The sequence below is a fragment of the Chlorocebus sabaeus genome, chromosome 18 (assembly GCF_047675955.1).
Source record: "Chlorocebus sabaeus isolate Y175 chromosome 18, mChlSab1.0.hap1, whole genome shotgun sequence".
Taxonomy (NCBI): Eukaryota; Metazoa; Chordata; class Mammalia; order Primates; family Cercopithecidae; genus Chlorocebus; species Chlorocebus sabaeus.
In genome coordinates, this window is record NC_132921.1 from 73,544,300 (window position 1) to 73,572,248 (window position 27,949).

The 27,949-nt window shown below is 46.2% G+C and overlaps 1 protein-coding gene, 1 long non-coding RNA gene and 1 pseudogene across 8 annotated transcripts in view; 2 read left to right on the forward strand and 1 right to left on the reverse strand.

The window, feature by feature from the left end:
- Positions 1 to 391: 391 nt before the first annotated feature.
- Positions 392 to 27,337, forward strand: LOC140709024 (uncharacterized). The gene is made up of 3 exons (XR_012089357.1): positions 392 to 819; positions 24,573 to 24,670; positions 27,148 to 27,337. It is a non-coding gene; the product is annotated as an uncharacterized lncRNA (long non-coding RNA).
- SPIRE1 (spire type actin nucleation factor 1) overlaps positions 13,016 to 27,949 on the reverse strand; it is a 191,690-nt gene continuing 176,756 nt past the window's right edge. For 4 of the 7 annotated variants that reach the window (XM_007974720.3, XM_007974722.3, XM_037982991.2 and 1 more), the window contains 5 exons: positions 22,093 to 22,230; positions 20,506 to 20,576; positions 19,927 to 19,954; positions 19,697 to 19,833; positions 13,016 to 16,377 (listed from right to left, as the gene is read on the reverse strand). In XM_007974720.3, coding sequence (XP_007972911.2) covers positions 16,119 to 16,377; positions 19,697 to 19,833; positions 19,927 to 19,954; positions 20,506 to 20,576; positions 22,093 to 22,230 — 633 coding nt within the window. In that variant the 3' untranslated portion in view covers positions 13,016 to 16,118. Of the gene's footprint in view, positions 16,378 to 19,696; positions 19,834 to 19,926; positions 19,955 to 20,505; positions 20,577 to 22,092; positions 22,231 to 27,326; positions 27,501 to 27,949 lie in introns of all 7 variants that reach the window. The other 3 variants (XM_037982988.2, XM_037982990.2, XM_037982989.2) reach the window with 1 other exon arrangement.
- Positions 17,163 to 19,233, forward strand: LOC140709023 (high mobility group protein B3 pseudogene; annotated as a pseudogene).

Below are 27,949 nucleotides of genomic sequence, written 5' to 3' on the forward strand. Positions count from 1 at the left end.
TGCGCAGGGCTTGGCCTCCGTAGCCCAGCGGTGTTTGTGGGGCGCCGCGCCCCGCACTGGGAAGAAACGCCCCCTCGGGCGGCCTGTTGCTCCCGTCGAAGCCCGCAGGCCGCGGCCCTGAGGGCCGGTGCCGCTCGTGCGCGGGGTCCGGGACTCCCGCCGGCAGGAATGGATGGCAGTGAACTCGCTGCCTCTCGGCCTCAGTCTTTTGTTTTTTTCAGACAGGGTTTCGCTCTGGAGTGCAGTAGCGCGCGGCCTCCGCCTCCTGGGATCAGGTCATCCTTCCGCTTCAGCCTCAAGAGTAGCTGAGACCACAGGCGCGCGCCGCCACACCTAATTTTTTTTTTTTTTTTTTTTGAGGCGGAGTCTCGCTCTGTGGCCCAGGCTGGAGTGAACGGCGCCATCTTGGCTCACTGCAAGCTCCCCCTTCCGGGTTCCCGCCATTTTCCCGCCTCAGCCTCCCGGGGAGCTGGGCCCACAGGCGCCGCCACAGCCGGCTGAGTTTTCGTGTTTTTGGTAGAGACGGGGTTTCACCGTGTCAGCCAGGATGGTGTCGATCTCCTGACCTCGTGATCCGCCCGTCTCGGCCTCCCAAAGTGCTGGGATTACAGGCGTGAGCCACCGCGCCCGGCCAGTATTTTCTTTTTTTTTTTCTTAACGGCGGGGTCTCAAACTCCCGGGCCCAAGCCATCCTTGCACCTCAGCCTTGTCCCCAAATGCTGGGACCACAGGTGTGTGCCACCTCTTGGGGTCGCAGCCTCTCCCAGAGGCGCCCCTGCGTCTCCCGTCCCGCCGCACTGCTGTCCTTCCCGGTTTCTGGTGAGTGCTGCCCCCATTTTCCAAACACAGGCCCGAGTCCCCGGCCGACGTCTTCCTCCTGCCTTTCCCCTGGGGCTGTTGGGACATCGCACCTTCCTCCGGCGTCTCGGCTGAGTTCTGGGTTTCCCTGCCCTGCTCTGCTGCGCGTACTCGTCCCTGGCGTTGCCACTCCTGACCTCGCCCACGTGTCGCGTGCCCGCTGCGGAGGCCTGGCCGCGGGGCCTGGGGGCTGGGGGCGGTTAGTCCAGAGATGCGTGGCGCGAGCCCCGCCGGCCGCACGTGTCCCTCTGCCAGGCTTGGAGGACCCTGGAGGGGCCCTCAGAGTGGCCACCGCGGACGCCATCCTCCAGCCGGGTGCAGCCCCCGGAGGCTGCGGGTCCCGCTGCCGTCTCCGCTGCCACCTCGTGCGAGGCCCGGGCCGGGATCCCGGCCAGAGCTGCCCCCGAGGGCCTGACCCACCAAACCCGCGAGATGACAAATGCTCATGACCGTCTGTTACTCAGGCGGTGAACGCGTCGCCTCCTACTTGTCTGCAGTCACCTTCCCTCTGGCCTCGCTCTCACGCTGTCCCACTTCTTACACTGCTCCAGAAATATTCCCGTCATCATGTCCCTGATTAGAAAGCTAGGGAGGGGGCCGGGCGCGGTGGCTCTCGCCTTAATCCCAGCACTTTGGGAGGCTGGAGGCTGAGGCGGGCGGATCCCGAGGTCAGGAGATCGAGACCATCCTGGCTAACCCGGTGAAACCCCGTCTCTACTTAAAAAAAAAAAAAAAAAAAAACTAGCCGGGCGCGGTGGCGGCGCCTGTGGTCCCAGCTACTCGGGAGGCTGAGGCAGGAGAATGGCGGGAACCCGGGGGGCGGAGCTTGCGGTGAGCTGAGATCGCGCCACTGCACTCCAGCCCGGGGACAGAGCGAGACTCCGTCTCAAAAAATAAAGAAACAAAAGAAAGAGAAAAGGAAAGAAAGCTAGGGAGGATTCTCGTCCCTTTCTGAAAAAGGTCAAAAGCAAGGCCGAGGCGCTGGCACGGGTGACTGATGCAGCGGTCGGCTGTGGCCGCTCCGAGCCCAGCCTCAGCTCTGCGGAGCTGTCCCTGGCCGGCGCCCGCCCACCGTCACCATCAATTCCTAGAGATTTATGTTGCCTTCAACTATTTTTTTAAACTATTCGCATATGTATTTGACCAGCCTGGGCTCAAAGTTCTTCCGTGCCAGGGCCGATGTCCTGCTTTGCCCTCACGGTCCTGGGTCTTCTCTAGGGGCTTTGGTGACTGGAGAACCGCCTGGAGTCAGAGCTGCCCGAAGGCGGCTAGAGGGCAGCTGCAGCCTCAGCTTGATGCCGGGCTAGTGGTTTCACCTTAAGCAAATAACCACCTTATTCCCAAGTTTTGCATCTGTAAAAGGCCGTTAATAGCAACTGTGTGAGAGGTGAGTGTGGGAGGAGAGAATGGGATGCTGAGCAGGATGCTTGCTGTACTGTAAGCCCTGGAAAACCGGCAGTGGTCAGCTACTGAAAAGCAAAGTTTCTAAAACTATGTATTAATAGTAACATAAGCATAGAATAACATCATAAAGTTTATTTTCATATTTTTCCTTATTTATTTGCCAAATAACATGACACATTTGAAAGTTTAATATTTACTTCAGCCTAACTGTTATAAAGTTAATCAAACTTTAACACTAATTTTTGTTTAAATTTAAGGGGTACAAACGCAGTTTTTTGGTTTTGTTTTGTCTTGTTTTGAGATGGAGCCTCACTCTGTCATCCAGGCTGGAGGGCAGTGGCATGATCTTGGCTCACTGCAACCTCTACCTCCCAGGTTCAAGCGATTCTCCTGCCTCAGTCTCCCAAGTAGCTGGGATTACGGGTGTCCGCCACCATGCCAGGCTAATTTTTGTATTTTTAGTAGAGATGGAGTTTCACCATGTTGGCCAGGCTGGTCTAGAACTCCTGACCTCAAGTGATCTGCCTGGCCTTGACCTCCCAACGTGTTGGGATTATAGGCGTGAGCCTGGCCAAATGCAGTTTTGATACATGGATCTGTCACGTAGTGGAGTCTGGGCTTTTAGTGTACCCATCACCCAAATAGTGTACATTACACATTAAGTTATTTCTCACCCCTCACCTCCCTCTCACCCTCGGAGTCTTCCAATGGGCATATACCACATGTTCTTTAGCCATTTGTCCACTGATGTACATTCAGGTTGATTATGTCTCTGCCATTGTGAATAGTGCTGCAATAAACAAAATTGCAGGTATTTTTATGATTTATTTTCCTTTGTGTAGATACCCAGAAGTGGGATTGCTGCATCAAAAATTAGCCGGAGAGACAGCTGTGCCCTCGTGTCACTTCCTCCCATTGCTGACTCACTGGTGCTGCCCATGGGGCTCTGCAGAGCACGCCTGCTCCCCCTGCCAAGTGGCTCCCTCACATCACCCCTTCCTTCCCACTCCTCCCTGCAACACATCCCACTACTTATACCTTCTGCATTGTATGGTGATGTGTGCCTGTAGTCCCAGCTACTCAGGAGGCTGAATTAGAGGCTGTTGTGAGCCATGATCAAACCACTGCTCTCCAGCTTGGGCAAGACAGTGAGACCCTGTCTCAAAAAAGCTAAAACAGAAGAAACCAGAAAACTCCATACTGGTTTCCACAGAGGTTGTAGTAATTTGCATTCCAACCCACAGTATATAAGCATTCCCTTTTCTCCACATCCTTGTCAATATCTAATTTTTTTGACATTTTTTTTTTTTTTTTTTGAGACGGAGTTTCACTCTTGTTGCCCAGGCTAGAGTGCAATGGCACAATCTCGGCTCACCAGAACCTCCACCTCCTGGGTTCAAGCTATTCTCCTGCCTCAGCCTTCTGAGTAGCTGGGATTACAGGCATGCACCACCACACCTGGCTGATTTTTTTGTATTTTTTTTTTTAGTAGAGACAGGGTTTCTCCATGTTGGTTAGGCTAGCCTTGAACTCCTGACCTCATGATCCGCCCGCCTTGGCCTCCCAAAGTGCTGGGATTACATGTGTGAGCCACCACACCCGGCCTTGACTTTTCAATGATAGTCATTTTGACTACCTTGAGATGGCATCTCATTGCAGTTTTAATGTGCATTTCTCTGATAATAGTGATGTTGAGCATTTTATTTATTTTATTTTATTTTTATTTTTATTTTTTTGAGACGGAGTCTTGCCTTGTCGCCCAGGCTGGAGTCCAGTGTCGCGATCTCAGCTCACTGCAACTTCCGCCTCCCGTGTTCAAACGATTCTCCTGCCTCAGCCTCCCGAGTAGCTGGAATTATAGGCACCTGCCACCATGCCCAGTTATTTTTTGTATTTTTAGTAGAAATGGGGTTTCACCATGTTGGCCAGGGTAGTCTCGATCTGACCTTGTGATCCGCCCGCCTCAGCCTCCCAAAGTGCTGGGATTACAGGCGTGAGCCACCGCGCCCAGCCGGCTGTATGATTACTCTTAAGAGTTAACTACCACACTCAAAAGAGGCAAGTAGTAAAAAATTAATGAGTACAAGCTCTGTACTAGTAAATCCCTCTGCATTCATAAAGCAGCTTTGATGACAGGTCTTCAGGATCCCTGTTCTTCTGCACATCACTTTGCTAATGGGAAAAGCCAGGTCGGGAGGCAGGGCTGTGCAGGTCACCCGACCTGGGTTCTAGTGGTGGGTAGAGTCAAGAGAAATGTGTGACAAGTGGCGTTTTCAAGGGGGACGTAGAAAGCGCAGACTGGCACAAGTCAACCATGCTCACAGCATGAGCTGCTGACTTGGCCTTCTCTATTCTAATGAGCTGTTTTAGGGCTGCAGTAATTTGTTGACTTAGAATTGTACTCCTGACTTAAAGACACAGGGCTGTATGTTGCATTTATCTCTTGAACTGCACAGTTAACACACCATGTCAGTTGAAGACATCTTGATGGTTCCATCTTTATATTTATCACTTATTCTCATGTCTGTAGTAAGCCTGCTCATTCAGTCAGTAATTCCCTCCACAGTTATTAAGCACCTGTTACATGCCAGGAATTATTTTCAGAAGCTGGGGATACGGCAAGTGAAGCAATCTGACAAAGATGCCTGTGTTCATGGAACAATGTAGTAGAATGTTAGGTGGTACAACGGAAAAAATAAAATGCAGAAGGCATAAGTAGTGGGATGTGTTGCAGGGAGGAGTGGGCAGGAAGAGGTGACGTGAGGGAGCCACTTGGCAGGGGGAGCAGGCGTAATCTCCAGAGCCCCGTGGGCAGCTCCAGCGAGTCAGCGATGGGAGGAAGTGACATGAGGGCACAGCTCCCAACTCTTTGACCTATTCAAAGATGGAACTTTGTGGAGAATCAGCTCTGCTTTGTCCTAGACACATTTGAACAGAGCTGAGACAGCCTGTCAGCTGAGAGACTGTGGGCGATTCCTGCCAAAGGGTGGCCATGTGTCTTAATCAGCTCTGAATAAAAGCTGGCCGCCATAGAGGTCAAATTGAGTGAGGAGTTCAGGCAGCGATGGAGCCTTTGGCACTGAGAGCCAGAGAGAGAAGTCTCCCTGCTGGGATCTCATTTAGATACATGGGAGGTGCATATCTCAGGGACTCCCTGCAGCGGTGCTCGCTATCCTTGATCAAGCTGGAGAACAAGAGCTGTCTTTCCTTGTGTTTCCTTTTAGCGCAACTAGTGTTGAGCCTGCTGTGTGCGCGCACCCGACAGTCACTGGCTTCTCTTTACATCTCCAATAGGAAGCGCACACTATGCTGTGGGAACAAAAACGCCAGGTGCCTGCTATGGCCAAGGCAGATAAGGTCTTTCCCTCCAACAGGATCCAGAGGTGAACCACTGGTACTAACACGAAACAGCTGAAATAAGGGGCTGTGTCCTTTTTTAAAATAGTCAACTCATCTTTCTGAGGTTTTTCTCTTTAATTTTGAGAGATGGGGAGCCACGTTCTTTATAGCAAATAGTAAAACTGAATTTGCCTTTGTCTCTAGTTTCGAGGAAGTGCAGCACATTTTGCACTTTTCTTGCTTTCATGTAATATTCATAATATTCGGTCACTTCACACTTCACTTTAGTGAAGGGCTGGCTTGGATTACACGCTGCTTCTCAAGTCACACTGGCTCAGGCTTCAAGTGTTTTTACTTCTTGATGCCTATGTAGTACTGGTTGTTTCACACAGTATCCTGAATCTCTCTCCTAGTTGAAAGTGACCTTAGAGAACACCTATTCTAACACTCTTGCTTTATTTCATTTATTTATTTATTTTTGAGACGGAGTTTCACTCTTGTTGTCCAGGCTGGAGTACAATGGTGCGATCTCAGCTCACCATAACCTCTGCCTCCTGGGTTCAAGCGATTCTCCTGCCTCAGCTTCCCCAGAAGCTGGGATTACAGGCATGCACCACCACGCCCAGCTAATTTTCTATTTTTAGTAGAGACGGTTTCTCCATGTTGGTTAGGCTGGTCTCGAACTCCTGACCTTAGGCGATCTGCCCTCCTCAGCCTCCCAAAGTGCTGGGATTACAGGCGTGAGCCACTGCGCCCGGCACACCCTTGCTTTAAAATCGAAGAGACAAATTCTTATATGCTCAGGAGCCGTCCCAGTGTTAGGTAGCTGTTTTGTTGCCATGCTGGAGCACAGTTGAGTTAGAACCATTCCAGGTACTTGAAAACTAGGTATTGCTGAGAAATAATCTACTTTGCTAATTACAGACTAGTTTTTTTCAGTCATCAGGACAAAAGGTTCTGGATCCTGAAAAAGCCTTTTTGCTAGTTGAGTACTACTTTGGAGTAGAGAGGCATCCATACTGCAGCTGCTGCACATAGAGCAGTGTCCAACCAGTCACACCCAGAGCCCCTGGTCCAAGCCGACATTCTGTGCATCTGCCTTCTGCGGCAACCTTGAGATTGTGGTGGATGACCCCCTAGTGGCTTCTTATCTCACCTCATGTTCCCCTTGGTAGGCAAGCTGAATTTTTAGGCTTCTTTTCCCTTTGGGATGTCTTAGATGAAAGTTTTATCACTTTTAAGGCCTGGCACAGTAGCTTATGCCTGTAATCCCAGCACTTTGGGAGGCCGAGGCGGGCAGATCACTTGAGCTCAGGAGTTCAAGACCAGCCTGGCCAATATGGCAAAACCCCATCTCTAGTAAAAATACAAAAATTAGCTGGGCATTGGTGGTAGGTGCCTGTAGTCGCAGCTACTCAGAAGGCTGAAGCAGGAGAATCGCTTGAACCCGGGCGGTGGAGGGTGCAGTGAACCCAGATTGTGCCACTGCACTCCGGCCTGGGTGACAGAGCGAGACTCCATCTCAAAAAACAAACAAACAAAAAAAACCCACCAAAAAACAGACACAGAAAGTGGCTGGGCACGATGGCTCACACCTGTAATTCCAGCACTTTGGGAGGCCGAAGTGGGCGGATCGCTTGAGCTCAGGAGTTCCAGACCAGCCTGGGCAACATAGGGAGACCCCTGTCGCTTCTTTTTTTTTTTTTTTAAAGTTAGCCAGGTGTGGGTGGCATGCACTTGTAGTCCCAGCTGCTTAGGAGGCTGATGTGGGAGGATCACTTGAGCCCAGGAGCTCAAGGCTTCAGTGAGCCGCTTTGCACCACTGCACCACTGCACTCCAGCCTTGGTGAGAGTGAGACCCTGTCTCTTAGAAAAAGAAGTGACTGGGCGGGCATGGTGGCTCACACCTGTATTCCCAGCACTTTGGGAGGCTGAGGCGGGCGAATCACCTGAGGTCGGGAGTTTGAGACCAGCCTGACCAACATGAGAAACCCCATCTCTTTATACAAAATTAGCTGGGCGTGGTGGCAGGTGCCCGTAGTCCCCAGCTACTCAGGAGGCTGAGGCAGGAAAATCATTTGAACCCAGGGGGGCGGAAGTTGCAGTGAGCCGAGATTGTGCCATTGTACTCCAGCCTGGGCAACAAAAGAGCGAAACTCCGTCTCAAAAAAAAAAAAAAAGAAAAGAAAAAGGACTGACTGTTTTTCTGTAGAAGCTGCATTGCTCGGAAGGCTCTCCTGTGCAGACGTGGGCTGTCCCTCCTTTCTCTTCCACACGCTTCCCTGGAGGTTCCACACAGTGTCTGTTCAGGAGCCTGAGGTTCAAGTTAGAGCTGCAGAAATCCTCATCGTTGGCTTTCTACTCTCCCACAAACTCTTGCTGCTGGGAGAAATTGGGATGTGACGTTCTCTGCTGTCACCCTTGGGAAGGGGGTTAGGGATGGAGGCAGATCAGGGACAACAGATGATTGCTGTAGTCAGAAGGGAGCCCCAAAGCAAAGAAGAATGCGTACAAGACGGGCAAGCGTCAAGGGAGCCGCATCCCCTCAAATTCACAGACAACCTGCCTCACTGCAGCAGCTGCAACCGTTCCCAGCACGGGACTCACAGTGTCTGACCCTCTTGGTGCCAGAAGAAACCTGAACACTAGGCTGTGTCAAACATGCAGATGTTTCTTCCGCTCTCAAGCCCTGAGGACATAAGCTTCCAGATGCCCCACATTTCCGGAGCGCTGTCCTGTCAGTTCTGGAATGCTTGGTGTCACTGCTTCCATCAGATGGGCTCCGAGGCAGCCACCAGTATCAGGAGCACAGCTGCAGTGCCCTGCACAGCAATGGCTAACATATTAGACACCACATGTATGTTAACAGGATGAGCTGAAATAGTAAAAATTCAGTCCTCCAGGTAACTGCATCTGAAGTTTTTTTTTCCACCCAGGCTGGAGTACAGTGGCGCAATCTCGGCTCACAGCAACCTCTGCCTCCCAGGTTCAAGCGATTCTCCTGCCTTAGCTTCCTGAGTAGTTCGGACTACAGGTGCGCGCCACCATGCCCAGCTAATTTTTGTATTTTTAGTAGAGATGGGGTTTCGTCATGTTGGCCAGGTTGAACTCCTGACCTCAAGTGATCTGCCCGCCTCAGTCTCCCAGAGTGCTGGGATTACAGGCGTGAGGCACCACGCCCAGCCTGCATCTGAACATTTGATTCGTGTCGGCAGAGGCTTTTTTTTTTTTGAGATGGGGGTCTCGCCATGTTGCCAAGGCTGGTTTTGAACTCTTGGACTCAAGCAGTTCTCTCACCTTGGCCTCCCAAAGTGCTGAGATTATAGGCATGAGCCACCGTGCCCGGCTGGGTTTTATATTAAGCAGGTCTTAGCTCTTAAACTTTTTTGGGTGGGCAAAGGGAGAGGTTTTACATTCACATGCCTTTGGCTAACAGGAGGGAAGTACCATACCCTTTATTATAAGCTATAATGAATGTATGTGTGCGTGTGCATGGTGTGAGCACATGCACATTCTGCAGCTATATCAGGCGTCTTTATTTATTTGAGACTGGGTTTCTCTCTTGTTGCCCAGGCTGGAGTGCAGTGGCATAATCTCAGCTCACTGCAACCTCTGCCTCCCAGGTTCAAGCGATTTTCCTGCCTCAGCCTCCTGCGTAACTGGAATTACAGGCGCCCACCCCCACGCCAGGCTAACTTTTTGTATTTTTAGTAGAGATGGGGTTTCACCATGTTAGGCAGGCTGGTCTCAAACTCCTGATCCACTCGCCTTGGCCTCCAAAATGCTGGGATTACGAGCATGTGCCACCATGCCTGGCCAAGGAGTCTTTAAATAACTCACGTGTGTAATCAAGTCCTTTCCTAAAGGTAGTTTTCTTCATGAAACTGTAGACTGTGATTTACAACTGTACATCTTTTCCTCAACTGGAGCTGGTGAGAAAAATAAGTTAAATATGTGTTACCCAAAGCTTTTCCCACTTATCCAAATTCTTTGTGTATCTTCAATACAGGAAGCAGGAGTCAAAGATTATGACTTGGACTTAGTCACTGGACATGTGGATTATGAGTTGGACACATACACACAAGTATCTTGACATACGTATCACAGAGTAACTTCAGAGGAAGGGGCTCCTAAAAATGTCTGGCAACTGAGGGAAGAGCTTATGTAAATGGATTAATATAAAATTCAACATTATGTAATGTGTAAGATATTTAGAAGGTAAACCACGCATTCTTAGTTAACACAAAAACACAAGAACCTTCCTCTGCTCACATTTTAGGAGTGTGTCCGTTGAGGGACACATTTTACAAAACAATGAAGTTTTCGGTGTCAACTGCATTTTCCTTTCATGAAAAATTTCTCTGTAGCATGCAATGGTGTTTGATAACAGGTTACCCACAGTAGAATGACTTCCAAGATCTGAGTCAGTCTTCTCAAACCCTGCCGCTGCTTTATCAACTAAGTATGCACTATTCTAAATCTTTGATTGTTTCAACAATGTTCACAGCATCTTCACCAGCAATTTCCTCTTAAAAAACCACATTGCTTGTTCACAAGAACCAATGCCTCAGTAATTTACGTTTTCTCATGAGACTGCAGTAATTCAGTCACATCCTTAGGCTACATGTCTAATTCTAGCTCACTTGCTACTTCCACCCCGTCTGCAGTTACTTCCTCTACTGGAGTCTTGGAATGAACTTCTTCCAAACTCCTGTTAATGTTGCATTTTGGCCTCCTTCCATGAATCGCCAATGTTTTTAATGGCATCTAGAATGGTGAATCCTTTCCTGAGGGTTTTCAATATGCTTTGCCCAGATCCATCAGAGGAACCACTGCCTGTGACAGCTAAAGCCTTATGAAGTGTATTTCTTAAATAAAAGTAAAAATTACTTATTGATCTATGGGCTACAGAATGGATGTTGTGTTAGCAGGCATGAAAACAACAATCTCCCTGTACATCTCCATCAGAACTCTTGGGTGACCAGGTGCATTTGTCAATGAGCAGTAATATTTTGAAAGCAATCTTTTCTTTCTGAGCAGTAGGTCTCAACAGTAGGCTTAAAACATTCAGTAAACCTTGCTGTAAACAGATCTGCTGTCATCTGTCGAGGCTTTGTTAGTCATTGGCAGGGCATTGGCAGGGTACAGGCAGAGTAGATTTAGCTTCAGACTCAAGGGCCTTAGGATTTTCCAAATGGTAAATGAGCACTGGCTTCTACTTAAGGTCACCAGCTGCATTAGTCCCTAACAAGCATGTCAGCCTTTGAAGCCGGGAAGCCAGGCATTGACTGTTCTCTAGCTATGAAAGTCCTACATGGCATCTTCTGTTTCATCTGCATTGCAAATGTGTAGTGTAGCCACGTTCTTCAAGATCATAGCTAGATCTTCTGAAGAACTTGCTGCAGCTTCTCCATCAGCAGTTACTGCTTTGCCTTGTACTTTATGTTACGGAGATGGCTTCTTTCCTTAAACTTCATGAACCAACAACCTCTGTCAGCTTTCAGATTTTCTTCTGCAGCCTCCTTACCTCTCTCAGCCTTCAAAGAATTGAAGTGAGCTAGGGCCTTGCTTTGGATTAGATTTGGCTTAAGGAAATGTGGCTGGTCTTTATCCAGACCACCCAAATGTTCTCAAAATGTGGTTCTTTATCCAGACCACTCAAACATTCTCCGTATCAGGAAATAAGGCTGTTTTGCTTTCTTATCATTTTTTTTAAAGAGATGGAGTCTCACTCTCACCCAGAACAGAATCCAGTGGTGTGATCATAGCTCACTGCGGCCTCAAACTCCTGGGGCTCAAGCGATCCTCCTGCATCAGCCTCCTGAGGAGCCAGGACTACAGGCATGCACCACACACAGCTTGCTTTCTTATCATTAGTGTTCACTGGAGTAGCACTTGTTAATTTCCTTCAGTAATTTTTTCTTTGCATTCACAGCTTGGCTGTTTGGTGCAAGAGGCCTAGCTTTGGCCCATCTCAGCTTTGAATGCCTCACTAAGCATAATCATTTCTAGCTTTCGATTTAAAATGAGAGACTCAACTCTTTCTTTCACTTAACACTTAGAAGCCACGGTACTGTAGGGTTACTGGCCTCATTTCAATATTGTTTCTCAGGGAATGGGGAGTCCGAGGAGAGGGAGAGAGATGGGGGAACAGTCAGAACACATACAACATTTATCGATTAAGTTTGCCATCTTATATGGGCCCAGTTCATGGCTCCCCAAAACAATTACAATAGTGACATCAAAGACCACAGATCACCATAAAAGATACAGTAATAATGAAAAAGCTTGAAATGTTGTGAGAGTTACCAACATGTGATGCAGAGACACAAAGTGCGCACAAGCTGTTGGAAAAACGCTGCCGACTGACTTGCCTGCTGCAGGGCTGTCACAAACTAAAAATGCAGCACCTGTGAAGCGCCACCAAGCCCCACATGATGGGGTGGGACACGCCTGGGCGTGGCTGGGGAAATAGTCACCCTCGTGGGTGTACAGGTCTTCAGATGTTTTGCACTAGAATGCAGGCATAAAGTCCCTTAATGTAATTTTTATTTCCAAGCAACAATAATTTAAAAATCAGCTGGAGAGTGTCAGCAGGTGCTTCTAGGTTCTGTGCGGTGAGCCCCCAGGTCCTGGTGCGTAGGGCTCTGGATGTCTCTTTACACGGGATAGAAACACGGTCACGTGGGAATGCCAACATGACTTACTGCTTATTGTGCGGGCTTTTCTGCTTTATCAATTATGCCACCAGGAAGCTGTCAAAGAAAGCCTCATCCATCTCCCACAGGATTTGTCTCCATATTGGTGACACATAATAAAATGTTATGTACTCTTTACATACTCTGCTAACTCATGGCTGCTTGTCACCTGTGGTGGCTTGTCACTGTGGTGGTTAATTTTTCCAGTGCGGTCCTCGTAGACTGTATTTCTTTTTTTTTTTTGAGGGGGAGTCTTGCTCTGTCGCCCAGGCTGGAGTACAGTGGCACGATCTCAGCTCACTGCAACCTCCACCTCCTGGGTTCAAGCGATTCTCATGCCTTAGCCTCCCCAGTAGCCAGGATTACAGCAGCACACCACCAGGCCCGGCTAATTTCTGTATTTTTAGTAGAGATGGGGTTTCACTATGTAGGCCACCATGTACAAAAATACAAAAATTAGCTGGGTGTGGTGGCAGGCACCTGTAATCCCAGCTACTCGGGAGGCTGAGGCACAAGAATCGCTTGAACTGACCTCAGATGATCCGTCTGCCTCGGCCTCCCAAAGTGCTGGGATTACTGAGCTACCACGCCCGGCCTAGACTGTGTTTCTTCACAGGCTGCTGATAAAAGTACCCTGCATTCCCAGTCGAGATGATTTCTGACAGTTAGTTAACAAAAGACATCACCGTCTTACGATAGGAACTCAACACAGAACGTATGATGGAAAGCCATTTTATTTTTCCCTAAATTTTAAAATAGAAGACTTTAATGGAAAACATTTAGTACCATCATGTCACCCTGAATGCCAGCAATACCTTGACTTTTACACACGCAGGAAGCCTAGTAAAAGCCCTGTCAGTAGTACACATTTCTCTGCGGTCCTTCAGCAGTTTTGCATGTACGAAATTTTCTGCTATATTGCTTTAGCAAACAGCAACAACTTTTGTGTTTCCTATATGATGCCTAAAATCCAGTCCTATATTAATATAGTTAGAAAAATAAAAGGCTTAAAAATTTCATAGTATGAGTTCATGGTGCTAATAACAGAATCTCTTTAGACATAAGATCATTTTAAGCCTCCTACATAACCACCTTCTGGTTTCATTTGAAATACTTAAGAAATAAAATCTAGTAAGACTGTTAAATCAATGTACATGTTGATCATTTCTTTTCACTTGCCTTGGGAGAGTTAATTCCCACTGTCCACTGAATGAATGTCTTTCAAATATTAATAAGTATATTACAATATTTACAAGCATTCTTATACACTCCGACACTGACAGGGAGTTAAGCCATGGAGAGGGAAGCACAGGTTTCCCAATAGTGTGACTTTATGACGTACGGGACAAAAGGAACCGGTGCTCAGGCCTGGAGGGAGCTGAGAGGAGAGCAGGGATGATGGTTCAGAAATGCACACATGCTCTGAGACCAGCCAGACATCTGTTTTGTTGTTGGATTAGAAGTAAAAGCTGAACAAGAAACCAGGACAAGGAAGGAAGAACTGGAAGCTATGCCTAAAGTCAGACTAGGCTAAGGATTTTAAAACCAAGCTCCACAAGTTCTTAGTGAATTACTCTATGGAAATTATCTAGCTTAGGTGAAGTGTTGAGGGGGGTGGTACAAAGGGGGGTTAAATGTAAGACTTTGTTTTGGCAACAAAAAATGATAGTAATTTGATTTCTACAACTTTGCGCCATGTGCCCTTTCTTACGCCAGTTTCTGCAGATTGTTTCATATGAACGTACCCTCCCCGTGACCTCTTTAATGCACTTGGCAAACTCCGTTAATGCTGTTGAAGAATGGATGTTCTATGCTGTGGTAAGAGGTGATCGTAATGCCCAAATCATCCCATACAGTATCATAAAGTGAAATGAAAGACATTTACTAGATGTTTGCTTTGTGAATGTGAATGAAAGTCTTATTTTGGGGGTGTAGTTTCTGATGTTTTAATAAAAACAGTAGTCATTATTTTAAAAAGCACATTCTCCTAGGTGCATATTTATATACATATACAAATACCACTTCCTCCCCCTTGTGCCCTTCTGGGTAGTCATTTTAAAAACTCAAGCCTGGGGTCATCAAAGGGGGTAGATTTCTACTCCCACCTAACTGTCTGGAGTCTAGAGTTCAGATAGGCTCTTAGGAAGTTTTATAAATGAGATTTGCCCAGTACAATTCTTAAAGCTCTTAAACAGGAGTCTTTAAAATAATTTAAACACTTAAATTAAGTAATCAATAAGGGTTCTCTGGTGGCCCACTTTTACATGCAAATACAGACCAACTGTTAACATGCATTATTTTAGTCAGCTGGTAAAGTTTATTTCATAAGTAATTTTAAGCCATTTACTAAACTGTAAATTTCAACCCATTAAAAACTACTACCGGAGCAGTTTTGAGGTATTGCTGTTAATTTAGTAGAGAAATGTTACTGTATTTGATGTGGTATGAAATGCAGCCGCCATGCCTTTCATGACACGGTGCTGTCATGGTGCTGACTGCAGACATGTCCTATGGCTTTCCGGAAATTACTGTGCATGTGCATTAACAGATTTTCCAAACTTTAATGGCAATTTGATTGGTTGGTCATTTGTAAGCATACCAGAATAATAAAGTATAGCCCATGGTATGAGTCAAACACACTGAGACGTTTGAGGCATACAGTGCTACCCTCCAGTCTACTTTCGTCAGAAACCCAACCTACTCACTCAAATCATTTACAAGGAAAACTAGTGCAGAAAGCACCCAAAAATGTTGCCTGTTGGCAGGTTAATTTTCTTCTAACTTTAAAAGAAGTAGATATTTTTTCTTTTAAAATTCATTTATAAAAATAAATTTCAGTTTTTGGACCCTAGGTACCAAATTGTGGCTTAATTTACTCAAGATGGACGTACTATAAAGTGATGAAAAATGTAGCTGAAAACGCATGAGCTCCAGCTCATTTCTGCAGCGCGGCCAACAGCTGCCACTGTACGCGGTCACAACCCTTCTCATAGGTAACCAAAATATGCGCAACTTCTTGACAAACTTTTAGCCTTCCTTTGTCCTGAAACTCCCACAAAACTTCAATTCTTAGACCTCCATTATAAAACTATTAGTAACCATAATACATTCAAGATAGAGAATGAAGACCTGTCATCCACTCAGGAGACACTGATCCAGGGACTGGGACGACACGGCCACTCAGGGGAAATAGGCACCCTTGTGGGTGTACAGCTCTTCAGATGTTTTGCACTAGAATGCAGGCATAAAGTCCCTTATGTAATTTTTATCTCCAAGCAACAATAATTTAAAAATCAGTTGGAGAGTGTCAGCAGGTGCTTCTAGGTTCTGTGCGGCGAGCCCCCAGGTCCTGGAGTGTAGGGCTCTGGATCTCTCTGTACACGGGATAGAAACACGGTCACGTGGAAATGCCAATATGACTTACTGCTTAGGGCTGTGCTGACATCGGCGTCTCTGCTAGACTGATTCTCACAGGAGAAGCTTTTGATTTTTTTGCCTTAGTCAGGAGATTATTCGAGGAACAGTAAAGAACTGAACTAAGGAAGTAGTTACTGGCTCCCAAAGCCACACAGACACAAAAATAAGTTTCAAACTGTTGTCCTCTCTCAGTGCAAACGAGCAATTGGCGGACCTGTCACGTTTCATCAATTGATATGAACACAGCATTCAGTCTGTGGAACAATGTGATGCAGCAAAAATCTGATCTAATGCAAATTCAAGCCCATTAAATAAAACCACAGAAAGGAGAGCCAGCCCGGCTCAGTGTTCTCGCGCACGGACGCTGACTCTAAGCACAAAAGCAGCTGAAAGGCACGAGGCTCAGATCTCACTGATCGTCCTCTCCGAAGGGCAGTACTCCGAGGGGCCTGGCGGGGACATGTAGAAAGACTGCGTTTTCCTTTTCAATCGGGCCCGTTTGTTGGCCAACACCAGACTGCGCCGGCTTGAACTGATGATTTCCGAAATGAACTTCTTGCAGTCCACACACACCTCCATGGTGCTCCAGTCCTCCATCAACTCTTTGGGAAACTGGAGTTCTTCATCTGATTTGTCCATAGACTTAGATTTTGAGGAGAACCTGGGGCAAAACAACAGAAAACCAAACAGAAGCCCAGCATCGTTACTTATAGGTCTACTGCAATAAGAAGAAAGTATGTGAAATAAAAAGTAAATTTGTTGTCAAAACATCATGGAATGGATGAGTGATTTAATCATACGTCCTTCTAAAAAAATTTCTTATTGGAGACAAGGCTAAAAAATATTACTTAGAAAAGAAAGTAGGAGGCCAGGTGTGGTGGCTCACACCTGTAATCCCATCACTTTGGGAGGCCGAGGCAGGCGGATCACCTGAGGTCAGGAGTTTGAGGCCAGCCTGGCTAACACGGTGAAACCCAGTCTCTACTTAAAAAAAAAAAAAAAAAATTAGCTGGGCGTGGTGGCAGGCCCCGTAATCCCCACTACTCGGGAGGCTGAGGCAGGAGAATCGCTTGAACCTGGGAGGTGGAGGTTGTAGTGAGCTGAGATGGCACCACTGCACTCCAGCCAGGGTGACAAAAGCGAAACTGTCTCCAAAAAAAAAAAAAGACAGAAAAATGAAAGAAAGCAGGAAACATGTCTTATAAGATAGGCGCTGCCCAGGCCAGGCACAGTGGCTTATGCCTGTAATTCCAGCACTTTGGGAGGCCCAGGCAGGCGGATCATGAGGTCAGGAGATGGAGACCATCCTGGCTAACATGGTGAAACCCCGTCTCTACTAAATATACAAAAAACAATTTGCCAGGCGAGGTGGCGGACGCCTGTAGTCTCAGCTACACAGGAGGCTGAGGCAGGAGTATGGTGTGAACCCAGGAGGCAGGGCTTGCAGTCAGCCGAGATAGCGCCATTGCACTCCAGCCTGGGCGACACAGCAAGACTCCGTATCAAAAAAAAAAAAAGAAAGAAAAAAAAAAGCGCTGCCCAGACTATCGAACAATACAGTCAGGATGGCTAAAGGTAACCCCAAGAAACCAAAGGGCAAGATGTCTGCTTATGCCTTCTTTGTGCAGATGTGCAGAGAACATAAGAAAAGCCCAGAGGGCTCTGTCAATTTTGCAGAATTTTCCAAGTGCTCTGAAAGGTGGAAGACAATGTCTGGGAAAGAGAAGTCTAAATTTGATGAAATGGCAAAGGTGGATAAAGTATAGTACCACTGAGAAATGAAGGATTATGGACCAGCTAAGGGAGGCAAGAAGAAGGATCCTAATGCCCTGAGAAGGCCACCATCTGGATTCTTCCTGCTCTGTTCAGAATTCCACCCCGAGATCAAATTCATAAACTCTGGCATCTCTATTGGAGACGTGGCAAAAAAGCTGGGTGAGATGTGGAATAACTTAAATGACAGTGAAAAGGAGCCTTACACCACTAAGGCGGCAAAGCTGAAGGAAAAGTGTGAGAAGGATGTTTCTGACTATAATTCGAAAGGAAAGTTTGATGGAAAAAAGGGTCCTGCTAAAGTTGCCCAGAAAAGGGTGGAAGAGGAAGATGAAGATGAAGAAGATGAAAAGGAAAAAGGAGAGGAGGAGGAGGAAGATGAATAAAGAAACTGTTTATCTGAAAACAAAACAAAACTAAAAACTCTTTTTTTTTTTTTTCCTGAGACGGAGTTTCGCTCTTGTTGCCCAGGCTGGAGTGCAATGGCGTGATCTCGGCTCACTGCAACCTCTGCCTCCCAGGTTCCAGCGATTCTCCTGCCTCAGTCTCCCAAGTAGCTGGGATTACAGGCATGTGCCACCACACCCGGCTAATTTTGTATTTTTAATAGAGACGGGGTTTCTCCATGTTGGTCAGGCTGGTCTCAAACTCCCGACCTCAGGTAATCCGCCCACCTCAGCCTCCCAAAGTGCTGGGATTACAGGCGTGAGCCACCACGCCTGGCCAAAAAAACTAAAAACTCTTAACCACCCTTCTAGAATTCTTGGAAAATAGGGTATTCACCTGATTCCCAGTGAACATTAGCTAACTGTAGATGGCAGATCAGACAATAGGAAATTTAAATAAATTTACCTTAATCCCATGACACATCCTAAAAAACTATCTTTTGACCAGTTTTCTCATCATTTATGTATTTATCAAACAAGCCTCTTCCCTCCCCAACAATTCCCTGTATTTGGGCAATTATTTATTGGGATTCCAAGGAGATGGAGTTAACCAGACCAACATCATAATAAATGTTTCCAGGAATGTCTGAGATAACCAGGAATTGTCTACTTATTTACTATTTTTTTTTTTTTTGAGACGGAGTCTCGCTCTGTCACCCAGGCTGGAGTGCAGTGGCGCCATCTCGGCTCACTGCAAGCTCCGCCTCCTGGGTTCACGCCATTCTCCTGCCTCAGCCTCCCGAGTAGCTGGGACCACAGGCGCCGCCACCACGCCTGGCTAATTTTTTGTATTTTTAGTCTGAGATGGGGTTTCACCATGTTAGCCAGGATGGTCTCAATCTCCTGACCTCGTGATCCGCCCGCCTCGGCCTCCCAAAGTGCTGGGATTACAGGAGTGAGCCACCGCGCCCAGCCTTATTTACTATTTTAACTAAACCAAACAGGATATAAATAGGCAGTCTATAGTAGGTTCACAGTAAGTATGGAAAACTGCAGCAGCTGTTAGATGCACTGCCTTGAGTTCACTGACAGTTCACACCCAGAGGTCTCAGAGGAGGGAGCCCAAGCACAGAGGGAGACATTTCAGGCACAAGGTTCATGCTGGGCTCACAGCTTCCTCGCCTTGCTGTCCACAGAGCCATGACATGTGGTTGGTGCATCAAAGCCCAGCCTCTCGGCCCTGCCAGCTTGAGGCTCGAGCTGGCCTACCTCCTTCCATCTTTCTTAAGGCCAGCCCAACACTAAACTTACCCTGCACTAAATGCAAAGGGACTGATACTCAGGTGATGTTTTTTCTTTTAAATTATCAGCTTTTGGCATAAAGCTTTATTTCTGCCTTTAGAATAATAGTAAAGTCAGTCAAAGCTATGGCAGAACATTGTAAACAGGATTTAAACAGATTCCTTTCAAAACTAGACAAGGAGGAAAGAAGGATAAGACTATTACATTCCAATTTCCAACTCCATTGAAAACAAGGTCAGTTTTAAAGATGACTCTTATAGGACACAGTAAAATAGTTTTTTCTAAAGTAGAAAAAAACATAAACTAAAGTATCTTTCAAGTAGCTAGCCATTATTCCTTGAAAAGTTACCTTTGGGGAAGTTTTGGAGATTTGTGTGTAAAACTGTATTAAAACCAACCAACCAACCAACCAACCAACAAAAACCCCTTGAGCCAAAACCCGAACACCCCACCCCAGTCCTCAAGAGTAGAACTCTTCTTTTGCAAAGGATGATTTGACAACCCAGGCCCCTTGCTCACCTGGCAATGCTCCGAAGTGGCCGATGATGGGCAGTGGAGGGTTTTTCTGACCTCATACTACTTTCGCCTCTTTGCAGAGCAGAAGGTCCCAATGAAAAGATAGGAAGAGTGGAGTATGGCTTGGACGGCAGCCGCATCTGTTATCCCAAATAAAACTGACAATGAGCAGTACTGTTAAACAGGAGATCACTAAAACCAGCACAAGTATAAATGGACCAAGCTTAGCTTACCTTTTTGCAACACTGTGAACACACCGGCCTGTACACAAAATCACAAATGTTACTTGGCGTGATACAGGGGATACAGCTGGGAGTTAGAGAAGCTTAAGGCAGTACAGTTGTAAGTTTCTACAATAAACTGCAAAACTCTCCCTTCTATTAGAAAGTAACACATTGACACACTGCGAACTGCCAAAAAGATAATCTACAGAACTTAAGTCTTACACTGTCTCCTATAAAGGATCAACTTACATCTGTTTGGAATTTTCTTATTTGTCTATCCAGGGATCATATGATAATCATATCTTATTTTTTTCTGTTCAAACATGACAGATTATTAGAATGATCTTAGTTACGTAAAAGAAGTAACATACAGAGAAACATTTCTAGGTTCAATATCAAATAAACATTTGGCTCACTCTCTTGAAGAAATCAGTATTCCTAACCTACAAGGACAGCGCAATGTAACGTCGCAGAATGAGTCATTTCTAACTTTACTCCTGTGTAGAAAGACGGTGACATAAGGAAGGTAATTGGTATTTCTCTTACGACTGTTACATTTATCTTTTCATCAGTTACAAAATACCTTACCTCTTACAGAACTGACAGGTATAAGACCAAGTGAAGAAGGAAAACCTCCTGGTTCGGCAACAAAAGCAGAGCTAAAAAATACAAATTTAAGAGGAAAGAAGAAACATTGCCAACAGCAAATTTCCTAATATCCATGTCTGAATATGATTTACATCTCTATTATGGGGGAAGCTGAACAGACAAGAGGAGGAAGAGAACTCAGAAATGCCGTTTAAAACAGCTGGCTCTGTGATGCTGACAATGTGGCTCTGTATTTAATTAGAATTCTATTTCAAAAGATAATAAGTGTCTCCTCATCATGGAAGGAATCTGCAGAAGGTTCTGAAACCCTCCTCTGATTCTCAGATACATTTTCTTTCTTTTTTTTTGAGACAGAGTCTTGCTGTTTTGCCCAGGCTGGAGTGCAGTGGCACGATCTCAGCTCACTGCAAGCTCCGCCTCCCGGGTTCCCGCCATTCTCCTGCCTCAGCCTCCCGAGTAGCTGGGACTACAGGCGCCGCCACCTCGCCCGGCTAATATTTTTAGTAGAGATGGGGTTTCACTGTGTTAGCCAGGATGGTCTCTCGATCTCCTGATCTCATGATCCACCCACCTCGGGCTCCCAAAGTGCGAGGATTACAGGCGTGAGCCATTGCGCCGGCCTTCTCAGATACATTTTCTTTACAGATCCTTTATTTATTTATTTATTTATTTATTTATTTATTTATTTATTTAGAGACGGAGTTTTGCTCTGTTGCCCAGGCTGGAGTGCAGTGGCTGGATCTCAGCTCACTGCAAGCTCCGCCTCCCGGGTTCACGCCATTCTCCTGCCTCAGCCTCCTGAGCAGCTGGGACTACAGGCGCCCGCCACCTCGCCCGGCTAGTTTTTTTGTATTTTTTAGTAGAGACGGGGTTTCACCAGGTTAGCAAGGATGGTTTCGATCTCCTGACCTCGTGATCCGCCCGTCTCGGCCTCCCAAAGTGCTGGGATTACAGGCTTGAGCCACCACGCCCGGCCTACAGATCCTTTAAAAGCATAATGACTAAATGCTCACATGCTTTTTTTTTTGAGACGGAGTCTCACTATGTCGTCAGGCTGGAGTGCAGTGGTGTCTTGGCTCACTGCAACCTCCACCTCCTGGGTTCAAGTCATTCTCCTGCCTCAGTCTCCCGAGTAGCTGGGATTACAGGCATGCACCACCACGCCCAGCTAATTTTTGTATTTTTAGTAGAGACGAGGTTTCACCATGTTGGCCAGGATGGTCTTGATCTCCTGACCTCATGATCTGCCCACCTCGGCCTCCCAAAGTGCTGGGATTACAGGCGTGAGCCACCGCGCCCGGCCACACACATAGTTTTATGAAGACATACTGTTATTTGTTATGGTTGCTTGAAAACCTTCCAGTTTTTATTTCTAAGGGAGAAACGAAAATGCCCCCTCTTGTGAATGAGGCAGCACAGGTACTGTCTACTACGATATGAACATCACACATCCCAAATCCCCTCAAAGTCTGTGCCACCTGGCTAGCAGATAACTCTCCCAGGAGACCATGCATGGGACTGGCCATTCTTCTACTCTTCTGATCAATCAACCTTAAGCAGCACTACCTTTCCTTTTTTCAAGGCGGTGTAGATGTCTTTATACTGTTGGTATTTTTCCAGCTCTGCCTTCACCAGGACCTGGCGAATATGCATCACTTCTTCCACAGTAAGAGCGAGGCATTCCACTGGGTAGCAGAATTCCTCCTGAAATTCAAAATGTCACATGAATAAGAGATTCCTACCCCCTGTTCTGGAAGTGCAAAATTTCCCTTCAGATCAGACACCTGATTAGTAGCTTCAGAGAAGAAAAGAGGTTTCCCGATGACCACTGGGACAGAGCTGGCTCCCTCTGGGGACCACATCATTTCTAATTACACTAAGACTAAAGATGGCAGAAAACATGCGGGGACCAAGTGATCTACTGAAATGTCCAATAAATGAAAGTTCCTCACATTTCCTCAGGTATTTTGACTCAAGTAACTCTATTCCGTTAAGCAGGGCTTGAAATATTGAAAAAAAATTTTATTCTAAACCAATTTTGTGGTCAGTTTTCTTCTATGCTTATGAAAAAGACATTACTTAGTGTTGTGTTGTACATTATATACCAGTAGATAAAAAACAAATCTACACTGGTCCTTCTTTTGTCACCCAGGCTGGAGGGCAGTGGCGCAATCATGGGTCACTGCAGTCTTGACTTCCTGGGCTCAAGTGATCCTCCCACCTCAGCCTCCCAAGTATCTGGGACTACAGGTGCACCCCACCATGCCCAGCTAATTTTCTTGTATTTTCTGCAGAGATGGGGATTCACCATGTTGCCCAGGCTGGTCTTGAACTCCTGGGCTCAAGTGATCTGCCCACTTCGGCCTCCCAAAAGTGCTGGGGTTACAGGGGTGAGCCACCACGCCCAGCCTGGCCCTGTTTTTAAAACTCGTTTGTGGTACCCAGAATAGCCAAAAGAAGGTGGTTAGTAATTTTTACTGACAAGCATTATTTAGTGATCAGTTACATCAGCACACCTTTACAAATCCTAATGGTAGGAGCGGAACTGGAACACAAAACTACCGGAGCGTTTATACCCAAAAGGCAGTCTCTGCAGGCTGCAACACAGTTCTCTAGATTTGTTGTTACTTTCAACAACTGCTAAATGTACAGTCAGCACTGGAAAGACTAGAGGAATGTAAAATAATTTCGTAATAAATACTTATATTGGCGGTCTTGTGGTAATGGTTTCCCTACAAGCAGCTGCGGAAGATGTTGATGTAACTGATCTCACTGAATAAGAGCCTCACACCCATCCGCTCCCCAGCCGGCCCCGCACTTGATTGGTGGATCTCAGAGAAAGACAGAACAGTCTTGTGCATTTGGACCCTGCCAGGCTGCCAGGGGCCATTGTGGTGCAGTGACACTGAAACAATGTTCTCAGCACAAACACATTATAATTCACTCCCACACACACACAGCACCACTCACAGGCAGTCTGGAATCCAACACGCCAGTGAGAAAGCACATGACCATGAATGCAGTCAGTTTATGGAGTTTTAACAATCAGTTCTGTCTTTCAATCAGAGAAAAACAAAACTCAATCTAGGTTACAAACTTGTCAAACATTAGCATTTTGCTTAAAAAAGTAGTCTGAAGAACTACTGCTTCTTACTAAAAATCAATACAAAACCATCTCTGTTCAAGCAAACTTAAGGAAGATTACATTTGCTTAAAAATGCTTTCAGAAAAATCCTGCAATTGAATTTTTAAGATAAGGAGCTTATTAGTATAAGAGAACAGGGGGGTGAGTTTATTCAGAAAGATCGTATCATTTGCTCTAAGGTGCCTAAAATATTCATTTAAAAAATCAGCGATCAGAGTTTTCTTTCAACAGGAACTACTTTCAGAGATGACAGAATTAAATCAGCATGCCTGATACCTACTCTGTTTTGCTCCACTCTCAGAAAAAGAGTAGTGTTAAGTGGGAACAATAAACTGAATTTTTGAGGGTTAGGCCATTAAAACTGTGTACTAAGTAGTGTTGGCTGAATACATCCAAATGATGGCATTTCTCAGCTTTTAATGTGTTTCAGAAGTTTTGCTATTATTTTTATTCATCGGTGATGAGTATGAGTATGAGTAGGGTATACCTTCTGATGGCTAACTATATGACAAAATGGCTATGCTGCAACAAAATAATGTGGGGATCTAGCACATAACCAGGTAAACACTACTAGATTTATTATGTAGCAAATAACCAGATAGCCAGATTTGTTACTGTGTGTGCTAGGAAGGCAGCGAATGGTACCAACTTAACTGACTTTATAACATGGATAACTGGGCTGGAAAACCTTCAGGCAGATGGTGATTTTTTGCATTTGTAGGGATACGCTAGCACGGCACAACCAGCTAGGCAGCTTGCACCTCCCTCTCTTCAGTCTTGAGTCACAAAAGGGCTTAGTAAAGCATACTTTCAACTCACTGACCCACATGAAAATCCAGTACTTCATGGGATATAATTGTTTCTGCTTTGTTTTGAGACAAGATCTCACTCTGTCACCCAGGCTGGAGTACAGTGGCATGATCCTGGCTCACCGCAACCTCTGCCTCCCGGGTTCAAGTGATTCTCGTGCCTCAGCCTCCTGAGTAGCTGGGATTACAGGTGTGTACCACCATACCTGGCCATGTTGGCCAGGCTGGTCTCAAGCTCCTGTCCTCAAGTGATCCACTGCGCCTGGCCATCATGAGATATAATTTAAAAATAGTAGATTTTTGTTTGTTTTCTTTTTCTTTTATAAAAAATTTCAAGCAGACTACCCTTTAGTGAAATAATTTCCATCTGGTCAAATGCTAATGTTTAAATCTTGGAGCCTTCCCAAGGACAACAAAACTTTAATGCAACATAAAAGAAAATGATAAATAGTTACTAAAATAGTTTTATTTTTTTCAGTTTACAAACATTAATTTGACATCTTCAAAGCCAAATTAAACTTCCACAGACCTCGCAGAGCTATTAGCGCTCTGGAGTGTGGGGGGCACTTAAGGCCCCAGTGAGACCAGGAGCCCTTCCCCACCACGGCACTGCCTGTGGCTCCGACAGCAAGTGTTTGGCCCATGTGAGTGGCCAGATGTGGCCAGGGGAAGAACCGCACTAGCACAATTCTAGTTCCCTGGCTTGCCCATGTGTCAGCGGGACTCCCAGATGCAGGGAAGGGAAGCTAAATCTTAGCATTAATGAAGATAACAATGTGCTCTAAGACTTTAAACTCACTTCTATGCATGTCACTAAAATTGTCGAGGTTTTTTGATGATTATTCTGGCTATATTTTACCATTCAAAAGGGGTCATTAGGCAGCACGGAGATTAGGCAGCATAATGTAAAATTTCGGTTATTGTGCCACAGAGAGAAATGGGAATACTCATTTTTTTTTTCTTTCTTTTCAAGATGGAGTCTCGCTCTGTCCCCCAGGCTGGAGTGCGGTGCCGCAATCTCGGCTCACTGCAAGCTCCGCCTGCCGGGTTCACGCCATTCTCCTGCCTCAGCCTCCCAAGTAGCTGGGACTACAGGTGCCTGCCACCGCGCCCTGCTAATTCTTTTATCTTTAGTAGAGATGGGGTTTCACCGTGGTCTCTATCTCTTGACCTCATGATCCACCCACCTCGGCCTCCCAAAGTGCTGGGATTACAGGCATGAGTTACCGCGCCCGGCCAAGTAGTCATCTTTTATACAGTGTTCATAATTAGTAAAAACTTCATAAACTAACCAGTATTTGAAAATTACCAAAAATAACAGTTGCTTTTTGAGTTTTTAATAAACCAAAGAGAGGCAAATTTAAATAAAAACAGCAACTGTTAAGTTTACTCTTCTTAATCAACTATAAAACTCAAAGTGAAGGCCAGGCGCGGTGGCTCACGCCTGTAATCCCGGCACATTGGAAGGCCGAGGTGGGCAGATCACAAGGTCAGGAGATTGAGACCATCCTGGCTAACATGGTGAAACCCCGTCTCTACTAAAAATACAAAAAAAATTAGCCAGGCATAGTGGCAGGTGTCTGTAGTCCCAGATACTCGGGAGGTCGAGGCAGGAGAATGGTGTGAATCCAGGAGGCAGAGCTTGCAGTGAGCCGAGATCGCGCCACTGCACTCCAGCCTGGGCGACAGAGTGAGACTCGGTCTCAAAAAAACCCAAAAACAAACAAACAAAACTGAAAGTGAATCCTTTCTCTGCCTAAGTGGTATATGGCCTTAGTGTTGAGATATCTCTGTTTGGGGAGAACTGATAATCAAATGCCAGCAGGTCTTCAGTAGAGGCAGCAGTGACAGGAGTTAAAAACCCACCTTGGCACCTGACCACATGCTGCCCAAGGGCACATGTAAAACGGGAAAAAGGACAGAGGTTTTTCTTGCATTTCATGACAAAGGTCAGAGAAAGGGCTGTGTTATGTCTTATTTACACTGAGTCTCCTTTCCATATCAAGATGACTAAGAAAGAATAACAAAGAAACCAGCTGCGGGGTCATCTGTCAAGGACAAGGTTAGTAAATCCAGGGCTTTGGAGAGCCGGGCCCTGCCTACTGTGGCACAAAGGCTGCCCTGAGCACCTGCTGCCTGGTGGCAGAAGAGGCTTCAATATGGTCCTAGAGCTTTTTATTTCACTTAGAAATGTGAAAGTTCAAGTAATGATACATTATTCTGTGTAAAAAAACCTCAAAAAACAGTAATATAATGCAGAATTATTTAAAGTAGCTACATCAATAAAAAGGAAACTTGGAATTTCTCTCTGCAGAGAAGTAATGCACACCCTGCTTGTCAAAACACAGCTTCATGACAGGTGCTGGGAGCACACAGGTTTCCTGAGCCCATGCCCTGGTTGTGCAGGTGTCTGTGGGTGGGTGGAATCCACCGTGGCTACCTGGCCTGGCAGAAGGCCGCTCTGCCCATGGAATGAGTGAGCAAATACTCTTCTGATGGTGGGGGCAGGCCCTAGAAGGAATGCACCCCACGGGCTCAGAGTGCCTGCTGCACATGGAGAAAGGTGGCAGCACCGACTCTGCTATACGATTAGGTCACCCGAGGAGACAAACACCCACAGGTCCCTCTCATCAGATGCTGCATTTTGAGTTTGTTGTCCTTTCCTAGGTATTTCCCTCTCAACTGAGACCACGGCATGATCGGTGCATCCTGCACAAGAGTGGAATCAATGATTGGAAGCAAAGTGCTATCTAAGCGGTTAATTCTCAGAGAGTGCAACAGTTGAGGTGTCACCATCAGAGATACAGAGAATGAAATAATCCCAGACCCAGCAGAAAGAGGCCAACCTTTGAGGATTTCCACCTGCTGGTAAAAGCTCTCTCACACAGATAATACATAGCCCCTGCTACCCCAAACATGGCTGCTTCAAAAGGATGAGAGCTGAGCAGAGAAGCTGTTTGTATGGTAGAAAAAAGTGGTCGAAAAGGCGTCCTTGGCCATACACTGGTTATCCTAGGAACCTGAACAACAGATAAAGGAAAAAGAAAATGGCAGGGGGAAAAGAAAAGGAGAAAATAATGCTGAACACAAGTGACCTACACATAGTGATTACAGATCACAAAAGGAAAACAGAACAAAAAACACCATGAGGATGGTACGGTCCGTGCCAACATCTGCATCCACACGTATAAATCAGTGATGAAACCACGAAGTCCCTCCTGGAGAATCTCAGCGTTCACACAGCAAGGATTTTTATCTAATTTAGGGTCCTGTGAACACTCTAAGTTTTCTCAATGGGGGTTGTTGTGACAAAGGACAGAGGCAACTCGTTACTGTGCCCAAGAAAGCATGGGGACATGTCCCAGGCAGCCACTTGCGCCTGCCTTGGATGGGTACTTACCCTCAGTTATTTGACCAAATGATGAAAAAAAAAAAAAATTTTAAACATCACAAGAAAAGGGAGGGAGAT